General features: G+C 44.4%; 1 protein-coding gene across 2 annotated transcripts in view; it reads left to right on the forward strand.

The window, feature by feature from the left end:
- LOC122556138 (segment polarity protein dishevelled homolog DVL-3) overlaps positions 1–12,376 on the forward strand; it is a 122,191-nt gene that overhangs the window by 69,585 nt on the left and 40,230 nt on the right. The window contains exon 1 of one of the 2 annotated variants that reach the window (XM_043702622.1): positions 1,601–1,688. The exons of the other annotated variant lie outside the window; for it this stretch is intronic. Within the exon in view, the coding sequence (XP_043558557.1) occupies positions 1,616–1,688 (73 nt within the window). The 5' untranslated portion in view covers positions 1,601–1,615. Of the gene's footprint in view, positions 1–1,600; positions 1,689–12,376 lie in introns of those variants that run through there. 2 annotated transcript variants of the gene reach the window in all.

Consider the following 12,376-nt stretch of genomic DNA (forward strand, 5'->3'; position numbering starts at 1 on the left):
AGAGGGGCTTCACGGTTCTCCAACCTGCGTAGTCCCTCTTGAGCTCCTCAATGTTTGCCGGGGTCAACAGCTTTGTGTTCAGCTTCCACGTTCCCTTACCAGCCCGCTGCTCGTCCTGTAGGTGACAGTCGGCCAGCAGGAGGCAGTGGTCAGAGAAGAACACCGGCTTGACGTCGGTGGATCTGACCAAAAGCTAGTACTTCCAAATAAACCTATTGGACTATAACCTGGTGTTGTGTGATTTTTAACTTTGTCCACCCCAATCCAACACGGGCACCTCCTCATCACAGTTTAATAACATCCTTTCTATAGCAGGGTTTATTTTCAATCGGCTTGTTTGAATGTTGTATAATACATCTCTGTGATATTAACATCTGAGGTGGGCTTTGAGTCCAGATCTTTCAGCCCAGTGGCAGATACACTACCACAGCACCACCAGAATCCTACTCAAACTTTGATTGGTTCAGTTTTTTCCCAGGACGAAGCTCCAATTACTGCCCCTTCTGCAGGGAGCAAGCTCTGATTGGCTGTCCTTCTGCAGCGTGGGAGCTCTGATTGGTTCCTCTTCTACAGGGGGCAGTCTGCTTGGGTTCTCTTCTGCAGGAAGTAAGCTCTGGTTGGTTCAGTAAATGCAAAATTTGATAAAGTGGAATGAGCTATTTCTAGCAAATGCTGTGTCTCTTGGGGCTGCTTCAGAGGGAAGTGAACTCCCACTGACTGGCCCACAGTCAGTGATATCCCAGAGGACAAGCAAACATTTGGAATTGTTTCCTTCCACTATGAAGAAACTGTGAAACAGGAGTGAGTGGGCAGTGTCCAGGACCAGCTAAACCAAGGGATTGTTTTCAGAAAAGCATATTGCTGTGGATGGTGGCGATCTGAATCCAAAAATTATAAATGCTCCAAACACTCAGCAGTTCAGCCTATTAATATTTTAAACTCAACTTTACCGACTGACACACTTTTAAAAAAAAAACAATATTCCATAAACTACATTGGATATAGTGTGTCCCAGTATATGTGACACTTACTGGATTGCCTACCATACCTTCTATTGGAAATTCCACCTTAAAGAACCACAAAAATAAGCATCGGGCATTCCTGTCTCTGTAAACTGCTTGTTTCTGTGCTGGGAATTACACCACATGAAGAACTGGAAGCCCCCAGAAGGAGTCAAACCAATGACTGGAGCTGCTGCTGAACCTTGAACAGTTAAAAGCAATGTCAGACAATGTGCTGATTGCTGCTATTTGGGGTGTGATCAAGTTACATCGGTAATGAACAAGTGAAGTTTGAGCTGCAGACAGAGAGGAAAGCTGCCTGCCCATTGACTGACCAACCAGGAGTTGCCAGCACCCCATGTACCTCTGGTGCTGGCCATCCACTATACTCCTTCTCCAAGGAGAGTCTTGACCTTTCGACTGGAGTTCTGCTTTCCCTCGACACTTCACTAAGGTCCAGTTAGAGATTAAAAGTGATATAGGAGAGAGAGAGAGAGAGAGAGAGAAACAGTGACGTACAGCAGAAGTGGAGGATGGTGTTTCACTGTTTTGGGAACAAGAGGAGTGGAGAATGTCTGCCTTGTTTTTGCTCACCTTGTTGGAGGACAGTCCCCATGGACTGCTGTAACCTGATCTCATTTCGCCCTGTCCGTTGTTTCCCTGAGGCACAGCTCCGTGTTCGTTACTGTAAGTAAATCCTTTGTAGTAGCTGTGATGCTGATAGACTAAGTCAAAGAAATAGAAGCAGACCATTCAGCCCATCTATTCTACCTTGCCATTTAATGAGATCATGGCTGATATGACAATCCTCAACACCTCTTTCCTGCCATTTCCCCATGACCTTGATTCCCTTACAAATGAAAAATGTCTTTCTCAGCCTTGAATATCCTTAATGACCCAGCTCTAATAGCACTCTATGTAAAACAAATTCTACAGATTCATTACCATCTGAAAGTAGAAATTCCTCTTCATCTGTGCCCTAATTTAGCAGCCTCTTACTCTGAGGGATGTCCTCTGCTGTTTGACTCTTCCACAAGGGGGAAACAACTTCTCTGTATCAATCCGGCCAAGTACACTGGAAAAATTAAGAGTTTCAATAAGGTCACCTCTCAGTAGAGATTTATGCCACCTTTCTGATTATCACTGGTAATCTGTGATTTTCCCAAGCTTCCTTTCCTTATTGCCAAGGGAGTTTCTCTTTCATTAGGTTTGTAAAATAAGTAACTAGCTCGGGCTAATCCAGTTCAAAACTTCCCAACTTCCTTTTCATTTGGTTGTGCACAGTTACTTGGTGTTTATGACTGTTTATGCAATATTCATATTGCTTCCTCTTGAACTGTGAGAAACAGTTGGCAATATGAGTTCTGTCCTTCTAATGTCATGTTGTATGTGGAGAGAGCACTTTTGGAGACATGTTCAACTGTTGGGTGTTGTACTGATGGGAACAGGTCTGTTACTGTATATCAGCAGGGTATAGTGCTGGTGGGGACAGGTCTGTCACTGTATAACACTGGGGTAAAGTACTGGTGCAGACAGTCTGTCACTGTATAACACTGGGGTACAGTACTGGTGCAGACAGGTCTGTCACTGTATAACACTGGGGTAAAGTACTGGTGGGGACAGGTCTGTCACTGTATAACACTGGGGTACAGTACTGGTGCAGACAGTCTGTCACTGTATAACACCAGGGTACAGTACTGGTGGAGACAGGTCTGTCACAATAATAATTAGGTATAGAATCAGGATTTATAACCTTAAAGTTAGAGTTATATTCTTGAGGATTAATGTCGGAAGCACTTCATCATAAGAAGTAAACTGGAAATCTGGAATTTTCTCCCTTCCACGATCTGTTGAGGCTGGAGAGCAAAAGTAGATAACTGGATTGAAGATACAGACAAGCCAAGATCTAATTAAATTGAACACACTGGAGGGGCTGAATGGCCTTTGGCCTTTTCTAGTGGTGGAATTGTTCCAATGACAGTTGCCCCCAGTATCAGCTGCACTGCAGTGATTTAACACTGAGAGGAGTGTTCCTTGGTTTGGGATGACAATTGCACTTCTGGCTCTGTCTCGTGCCAGCAGCACCACCAAGGGTCTTGGCCACTTTTGGGAGCACATTCAGTTCTCAGAAGGCAGGATAACAGTAAATACTGGGGTGTGAGAACTTTGGTGGTGGAGACAGGAGCAGCAACCCAGGGGCTTGGCAGAGACAAGGGGTGAGGGTGTCGGGATGGTGGCCATCATTTTAAGGGCAGGAGGACAGGGTGTAGCTAGGGTGTCCAGATCTTAGATGGGAGGCACCTGATCTTATCAGGATGCCAATAATGGAATATCCCACCTGGGGCTTCTGACAGCTCCAGCAAAAACTGTCCCTGAACCAGCTAGATATGGGGCTTGGAGTCCTCGCCCGGCCATTAGTTTACAACTCCAGGACCACGATTGGGTCAAGAGGGTTGTCGCAAGCCCTAGCCGCCCCTCCCATGAAGTGGTGATCTGGGTAAGGGTGGACGGGAGAGTGACAGGTTGGCCACCTGGAAGCATTATGACCCCACCCCATGTTCAAACCCACCAGACAGGAGGCATTACCATTGTAAAAATTTGGAGAAGAGAAAGGAGATGGTGGCATTTAGTGTTGACATATATGTGTGGCACAAAAGAGGAGGCCCCAGCTAATGACATAGAGTCTTTTTCCAGTCATGTGTACAAATACTTTTTTATAGTGTTGTATCAGAACACAGGACTTTCTCAGGGTCCTTCCGTGCTCCTTTCCTGAATGTGCGGTGCACTGTGTCTGCTCGAGCTTTTGATCAGTCTTGTGGAGAGGGGACTGTCTCATTACTCATTATTCAACCTTCACTCATGCCTCTTGGGAGCTCCTGTAGTGGCTGCTGCAGGTTCTGGGATTTCAAAAAAAAACTAAATACCTGACTGCTTTCTAATGAGATGCTTGACCTTGAAAACAAAGCTTTGCAAGTGTTAGTGGGAAGATAGGACTTTGGAATAAGTAGCATTGAACCACAGGTGGTTAGAGGGTACTATGCAAGAGGAGTGTGAATTCCATTAATATTTACTAGGCCATGACACCAATTACTCTGGCAGAGACAAAGTATATCACATTTACTCATCGCTTCTGCTCGCTGACCTACATCAGCTCTCAGTATGACACATTTCCATTTTTAAAATTTTGTCCTTATTTTCAAAGTTAACCATATCTTTATCCTGGCCGGCCTCTGTAAACTCCTTCAGCCCCATAACCATCCAAGATCTCTGCATTCCTGGAATTCAGGCCAGTCGTGAGTCTGATTTTCACCTCCCCACTATCGATGATTGCCTGGACCAGAAGCTCTGGAATTCCTTCCCCGACCATCTCCACCTTTCCTTTCTCCTGTTTCCAACACTTCTTAAAGCTTTGATTGAGTTTTTGACAGATTGCAGTAGTAAGTTACTTAATTCATTTTGATAACACCTCTATAAAGTGCCTGAGGGTTAATGACTTGGTTTAAAAATGTTAAGTGAGTACAAGAGGGTGAAGAGCCAGCAGTCATGTTGGTTCCAACGACATGGAGTAAGAAAAAGAAATGAGATCCTGCAGCAGGAATAGAGAGTGAGTTCATAGATTAAAGATGGGGGCTCTAAATTTCTAATCTCTGGATTACATACAGCGCCAGGAATAGGTAGGTCAGATGAACACATGGCAAAAGGGATGGTGTAGAAAGCGGGTCTTTAGGTTTGTGGGTCCCTGGGAGAGTTTCTGGGTGATGGGACCTGTACAAGCTGGATGGGTTGCACTTTAACTGGAATACATCCAATATCATTGCTGGGAGGTTTTGCTCATGCAGTTGGAGAGGTTTTAAACTAATTTGGCAGGGGGCATTGGGCACAGAGTAGATGTAAAGTCTCGATTAAGGTTCAGTCTGATATAGATTACATTAGATTAGATTCCCCACAGTGTGGAAACAGGCCCTTCAGCCCAACAAGTTTACACCGACCCTCTAAAGAGTAACCCACCCAGGCCCATTTCCCTTTGACTAATGCACCTAACACAATGGGCAATTTAGCATAGCCAATCCACCTGACCTGCACATCTTTGGACTGTGGGAGGAAACCGGAGCACCCAGAGGAAACCCACTCAGACACTGGGAGAATGTGCAAACTCCACACAGACAGTCTGCCCAAGGCTGGAATCGAACCTGGGGCCCTGGTGCTGTCAGGCAATAGTGCTAACCACTGAGCCACCATGCTCAGGAAAGCTGGGACAGTCCGGCAGGTGGAGAAGGCATGGGCCTGATGAGGCACCTGGAAGGTCAGGAATTGCTGTGTGCATAATGTTTGCATAATCTCCTGTTTGCAACAAGTGCAAGGTACTCAGTTGACCTAGGATTGCTCTCTCAGCCTGGTGACCTGAATTGGCTTAGGGTTCAGTCATAGGCTTGAATCCTGGATACCTTTTTTAAACTAAAAGTTGCATTTTAATTGAATTATTTTACATGGAACAGCATGGCACTCGAACCTTTTCTCAGTATCTCATTCGGCTACAACAGTGCGTATCAGCAGAACAGAACAGACAGCATGGTTTACATTAATACTGGAATGTGATAAAGCAGAGAACTTCATTGTCAGAGACCCAATCTCCACATTACACTCTTCCCCAATAAGCCATCTCTTGCTCCTATAATTCAGAATTAAAATGAAAATCAGAGTCAGAGTGTGAATGGTGGGGAAGGTATGCAGCCAGAGAGCTATCCGAGCACAGACAAAGCTGGGAGGATGAGTTTACCAGCAGTTCTGGCAGTAGCTGTGGAGCGCAAAACAGAGTTAACATCTCGAGTCCATCTGTTTGCCCTCTCCACACTTGCGGTCAGACCCGTTGAGTTTGTCCAGTTTTTTTTTGTATTTCAGATTTGCAGCAAGTGCAGTATTTTGTTTTTATTTATGGGGGGATGAGTTACTATTTACAGGACCAGGCTGCAGCTTCAGTGCAAACTGAGCGTGGAAAATTTTGTCAGACTGATTAAATTCTCAACGTTTAAACTGTCATTAAGCAGTAAGAATGGGGCTGTATGTGCTCCCTTTAACTAAATCAAGGAGAAAATGAAAGATTGATGATCCAACCTGTCATCTCCTCCTTGATTTGTCCAGCTGATTGTACTTTTGGTACATGTGAGCCTTGGTTATTGATCTAATGAATGTGCACCTATTATTGGGCAGTAGTTTCATTCCTGAAACTGAAAATAAATAACGTCACTCAACTTTTAACTCTCCATTGTTTTTTATCTGGAACTTGCTTCATCAGGTTATGGGAAGCAAAATGAACCCTAGAAAAGCTGGTTACCACTTACACCCCAAGCCTTGGAAGTTAAAAGGAATAACTTGTGTTTCATGATTGTTAATCACTCATGGTGTTCCCAAGTTTTATAATCAGTGAAGTGCTTTTTAAAAACAAAAATTACTGGCAAAGTTCACCAGGTCTGGCAGTATCTGTGGGAAGAAAGCAGAGTTAATGTTTTAAGTCTGATGACTGTTCATCAGAAGTACTTTTCACATCAGTTTACACTCGCAATTTAGGAAACGTAGCTGCCAAATACTGTACAGCAAGCTCTCACAATTAGCAAAGTGGAGGTGACCAGGTAATCTGACTGCTGTTGGTCATTTATATAAATGATTTGGATGACAATGTAAGAAACGTGGTTAGTAAGGTTGCAGATGACACCAATATTGTTGGTATAATGGACAACGAAGAAGGTTATCTAAGATTACAGAGGGATCTTGATCGGTTTGGCCAATGGGTTGAGGAGTGACAGATTTAGATAAATGCGAGGTGTTGCATTTTGGTAAGTCGAAAAAGGCAGGATTTACACAGGGTAAAAACAATGACTGCAGATGCTGGAAACCAGAATTTGGATTAGTGGTGCTGGAAGAGCACAGCAGTTCAGGCAGCATCCGAGGAGCAGCAAAATCGACGTTTCGGGCAAAAGCCCTTCATCAGGAATAAGCATCAAGAGTTTAGGAGAGTCAGAGGTGACATAATCAAAACATGCCAGATCCTGAGGGAATTTAACTCAGTGGGCATGGAAAGGATGTTTCCTCCTGAATCTAGAACAAGGGGTCATAGTTTAAAAAAGAGGAGTCCCTTATTCAAGACAGAGGTGAGGAAACATTTTATTTTCTTTTTGAGGGTTATGAGCCTTTGAAATCCCTCCCTCAAAAGGCAGTGAATGAAGACACTTTAAATGTTTTTAAGGAAGAGGTAGATAGATTTTAATTACCAAGGGGATGAAAGATTATCAGGTTATCTCAGAATGTAGAGTGGAGATTAAAAGCTGATCAGCCTTGTACTGATTGAATGGCAGATCAGGCTCAAAGGGCCAACTGGTCTATTCTTATTTCTTAGGAGTATGCTTGTATGGTAATAGATATGTGAGGATGGCATAAGGTAACCCATTGTGGCAAACTATAACAGCACATTCTCCTGGCGGGAGCAGCTTGGAGGTGGGGGGAATGTCGGCGGATGATTTGGTTTATGCGGAGGTTGGTAGGGTGGAAGGTGAGCACCAGGGGCGTTCTGTCCTTGTTGCGGTTGGGGGGGTTGGGTCTGAGGGCGGAGGTGCGGGATGTGGACGAGATGCTTTGGAGGGCATCTTTAACCACGTGGGAAGGGAAATTGCGGTCTCTAGAGAAGGTGGCCATCTGGTGTGTTCTGTGGTGGAACTGGTCCTCCTGGGAGCAGATACGGCGGAGGCGGAGGAATTGGGAATACGGGATGGCATTTTTGCAAGAGGTAGGGTGGGAAGAGGTGTAATCCAGGTAGCTGTGGGAGTTGGTGGGTTTGTAGAAAATGTCAGTGTCAAGTTGGTCGTCAAGGAGCCTTCAACATCCATCAAAGTTTTACCTGCACATCCACTAATAGGATTTACACAGTTAATGGTAGGGCCCTGAGGAGTGTAGTCGAACAGATAGACCTAGGTGTTCATGTACTTAATTCCTTGAAAGTTGAATCACAGATAGTCAGAATGGTGGAGAAAGTGTTTAGCACGCTTGCCTTCACTGCTTAGACCACTGAGTATAGAAGTTGAGATATCATGTTGCAGCTGTACAGGACATTGGTGAGGCCACTTTTGGAATACTGTATACAATTCTGGTCACCCCTCTATAAGAAAGACATTATTAAATTGCAGAAAAGATTTCCAAGAATATTAACGGGATTGGAGGTTTGAGTTATAAGGAGAGGCTGGATAGCCTGGGACTTTTTTCACTGGAGCATAAGAAATTGAGGTTTACAGAATCGAGGTTTATAGAATCATGAGAAACATAGATAACATGAATAGCAATGTCTTTTTCCCAAGTTAGGGGATTTTAAAACTAGACAGCAGAGCTTTTAGGTAAGAGAAGAAAGATTTAAAAAGGACCCAAAGGACAACCTGTTTTTTTAACAGAGAGTTGTTCTTGTGTTGAATGAAGTGCCAGAGGAAGTGGTAGATGCCGGTACAGTTACAATATTGAAATGACATTTGGATGGGTACATGAATAGGAAAGGTTTGGAGGAAATGGGCCAAGTGCTGGTAGGTGGGATTAGGTTAGATGGGGAACCTTCATTAGCATGAATGAGTCAGACTGAAGGGTCTGTTTCTGAGCTGTACAACTTTACGACCCTGTGATATCAGTTGAGGGATAAGTATTGTCCATGGTAGGAATGGATGTGGAGTTGAGGCCATAAACTAATCAGCCATGATCTTGCTGAAAGGCAGAGTAGGCTGGAGCAATGAATGTCATCGAGAGTGTGATGCTGGAAAAGCACAGCAGGTCAGGCAACATCCGAGGAACAGGAGAATCGACATTTCAGGCATAAGCCCTTCATCGAGAATGTTTATTTGGGCTTATGCCTGAAACGTCGATCCTCCTGCTCCTCGGATGCTGCCTGACCTGCTGTGCTTTTCCAGCACCACACTCTCAACTCTGATCTCCAGCATCCCCACTTTCACCTGGAGCGATGAACGAGGAAGGGTCACTGGACCTGAAATGTTAACTCTGATTTCTCTTCACAGATCCCGCCAGATCTGTTGAGCTTTTCCAGCAATTTCTGTTTCTGTTTCTAATTTACAACATCTGCAGGTCTTTTGGTTTTTAATCGATTTTATGTAAAACTTGGAGGAGTACGTTGTTGCTCTTTATCACAAGATCCTAACGGCCAGCTATGAGAAGACACGCACATTCAGTTTAATGTCTTATCTGACAGTGCAGCACTCCCCCTGTTCTGGCACAGGGTGTTTCAGATCAGCCTGGACTTTAATTTTGTCTCAAGATTGAAAGGATAACTTCTGCCGTGGATCCATCGGACAGTTATTGTGTGGGCAGTCAAGACCTGTTCACCCCCAGGATCCTAAAACCATGGAGTTCATCACCACCCTCCTGTTTCCTATTTCCAAAGGTGAAGTCAGTGACAGAAAAGATGAGAGCTTTTGTTTCAGCTAGCTGGGGAAAGTGAAAAACAGACAATGTTCGAAAGTGCTGCACTTAAATCCGAGGAGGTTGCTGCCTCGGGAATAGCACATCACGTCTTTACTCGAACAGAGAATGCTGGACGTGCTGATCCTGTACCCATTTGAGTTTAGAAGAAGTGGTACTCTTGTTGTGACATGTACAACTCTGTGCAGACTAGACCGGATGACTACTGAAGGATGATTCTCTTTGTGGGAGCAGTTAGAACTAGGGCATACGATTTAAAAATAAGAGGCTCCTATTTTTTATTTCTCTCTCTCAGAAGATGGAGAAAGAATGATGGAGGAGTGGTCAGTGAATATTTTTAAAGTGATGGAGATTCACAAGGAGTCCCGTTTGTTTGGTAGCTTCCTGCACAATGGGTTACATTGTTCATCAAGCTATCTGGACCATACACCATCTCAAAGTGGGATTGCTGACTTCTGTTTGCACTATGACTGACAATGCTGAAAATGTGTTGCTGGAAAAGCGCAGCAGGTCAGGCAGCATCCAGGGAATGGGAGAATCGACGTTTCGGGCATAAGCCCTTCTTCAGGACTGACTGACTCCTATGACTGACAATGTCCACTGAGTTGGTTGAGGGTAACCCATTTTAAATTTCTCTGGGGCTCATACAGGAAAAATCCCTCTGGTTCCATTGTTCTCGATAGGATCTAAACCCAGGTTCAAAATGAAGGAGAAAGTAATGGATCATTGGTTGTACGTGTGTCTGTATGGTTGGTTTGTGCTGGGGAAATTGAGCTTTATTTTGTGTGTGCCTGATCGCTGGCTGTTTGCTCTTCTCCTGTCTTGCTGAGGGAATTTGTCATTTTTTTTAACTGTAATAATTTAATATTCCAGATTGTTTGTAAAAGGGTTAAATTATGAGGACAGGTTGCAGAGACTTGGTTTTTCCTCTGAATGTTGATCAAGCTGTTGAAAATAATTAATGCAGTTGATGTGAGAGAGCGAGAAAAACTATTTCTGCTGGTGGAGTCCAGTAAAACAAGGCACAGTCATAAAATCACAGGTTGTTCAGGGCCATTCACTTCTTCACAAGAAATTCTTTATGCACATACAAATAGACATGCACTCTCACTCACACATACCCACTCTCTCTCGTTCTCTCTCCCTCTCACCCTCCCTCCCTCCCTCACACACTCTGTCACACACTCTCTCTCTGTGTCTCTCATTCAAACATTCACGCTCTGTCTCTCTCACACACTCTCCAACTCTCTCACTCTCCCCCACACACTCACTCTTAGGCTCACACTCGATCTGTCTGTTTCTCACACACACACTACACATTCACACATCAACTGTCTCACAGGTACAGGTTAACATACATACACTGACAGATAAACAGTCTCACAGATGTAGGTTCACACACACACAGGCAGACACTACACATCAACACACAGAAACAGACTATTGCAGACACAAACACTAACAGGCACACAATTCTTCTCACACACACATCTGTACACAAACTAGTGTGTGTGCGATTTGTGTGCGAATACATACGTACACAGACACATGAATATTCACTCAAACGCACACCTGTTCTCTTTGGCAAACAAAGGGATGCATGCATGAACTGTTGAGGTGCAATGAGGGGTTTTAGGTTCCCGATAAATGCATGTCACTGAAGTAGGGGAGGATCGGGTAGGTACAAGTTTCCCTGTCTGTTCACCCCCTATTTGTTCTAAGCTGTTAAACTAGACTCACCATTGATCAGTGATGCAGAGAGACTCTCTCTTCCTTGCTCCCACATCCCCTCCCCTCCCTTCACACACAAAAACCAACCGCTGGGTTAATTGGCATCAAAAGCCTGTGGAGGGGTTGTGGTGACGACAGAGAAATTGAGAGTTCTGAAATGGAGGACAGTGATGAAGGTGAGCTCTGTGGGAGCATTGGCTTCCCTTCCTTGACAGCGAGGTAAGAAGTGTTGACAGATCTTTAAAATTAAAAATGGTCTAATTAAAGTTCATCAGAAGCTGTGCCCCGACATGCCAGCCAAAACTAATTTATCGTCTGACTGTTGCAAAGAACATACAGGGAAAAGTACTGGGAGATATAAAAATATTAAAGAGGCACAAAAGACTTTTATCTTCATATAGAATTTCACAACATAGAAACAGGCCATTTGACCCAACTGATCTTTTCTATGTTTGTGTTTCGCATACTTTCCTTCCATATTACATAATAACCTTATATTCCTTCATCCCACATGTACTTATCTTGTTTCCCGTTAAAAGCATCAATACTATTCTATCAAACCACTTGTGGTAACATATTCCAACCATACTGTGTGAAGAGTTTTCTCCTGAGTTCCTTGTTGAATTTATTAGGAACTATCTGGTGTAACTTCTGGCGCAGTGTTAATGTCCTTACCTATGAGTGAGAGATTTGGGTCCGAATCACACATCAAGACTTTTCGGCTGTGGAAGGGGCATTTGCGACAGCACAAGATGATCATCAGCTTGTAAATCCCTTGCTTCTATCTGACGGCAGGCAGCAAGCTTGGGAGAGTTTCCTGGTCAGTCAAACCACAGAAGGTTCCAGCATGTCACGCTGTAATTTTCCTAACAGTGTGGACTGAGCTGATAGAAAAACGCAGCAGGTCAGGCGGCCTGTCTCCCCAATATAGAGGAGGCCTCATCGGGTTGCAACGGATGCAGTAAATGATGTGTGTGGAGGTGCAGGTGAATTTGTGGCGAGGGAATGGTCATTTCGGACCTCCGCCCTTGAGCCCCACCCCTCCAATCGCCACCAGGACAGAACCCCACTGATCCTCGCCTACCACCCCACCAACCTCCATATACATCGTATCATCCGTCATCATTTCCGCCACCTCCAAATGGACCCCACCACCAGGGATATATTTCCCTCCCCTCCCC

This window comes from Chiloscyllium plagiosum, chromosome 13 (genome assembly GCF_004010195.1).
Source record: "Chiloscyllium plagiosum isolate BGI_BamShark_2017 chromosome 13, ASM401019v2, whole genome shotgun sequence".
Lineage (NCBI taxonomy): Eukaryota > Metazoa > Chordata > Chondrichthyes > Orectolobiformes > Hemiscylliidae > Chiloscyllium > Chiloscyllium plagiosum.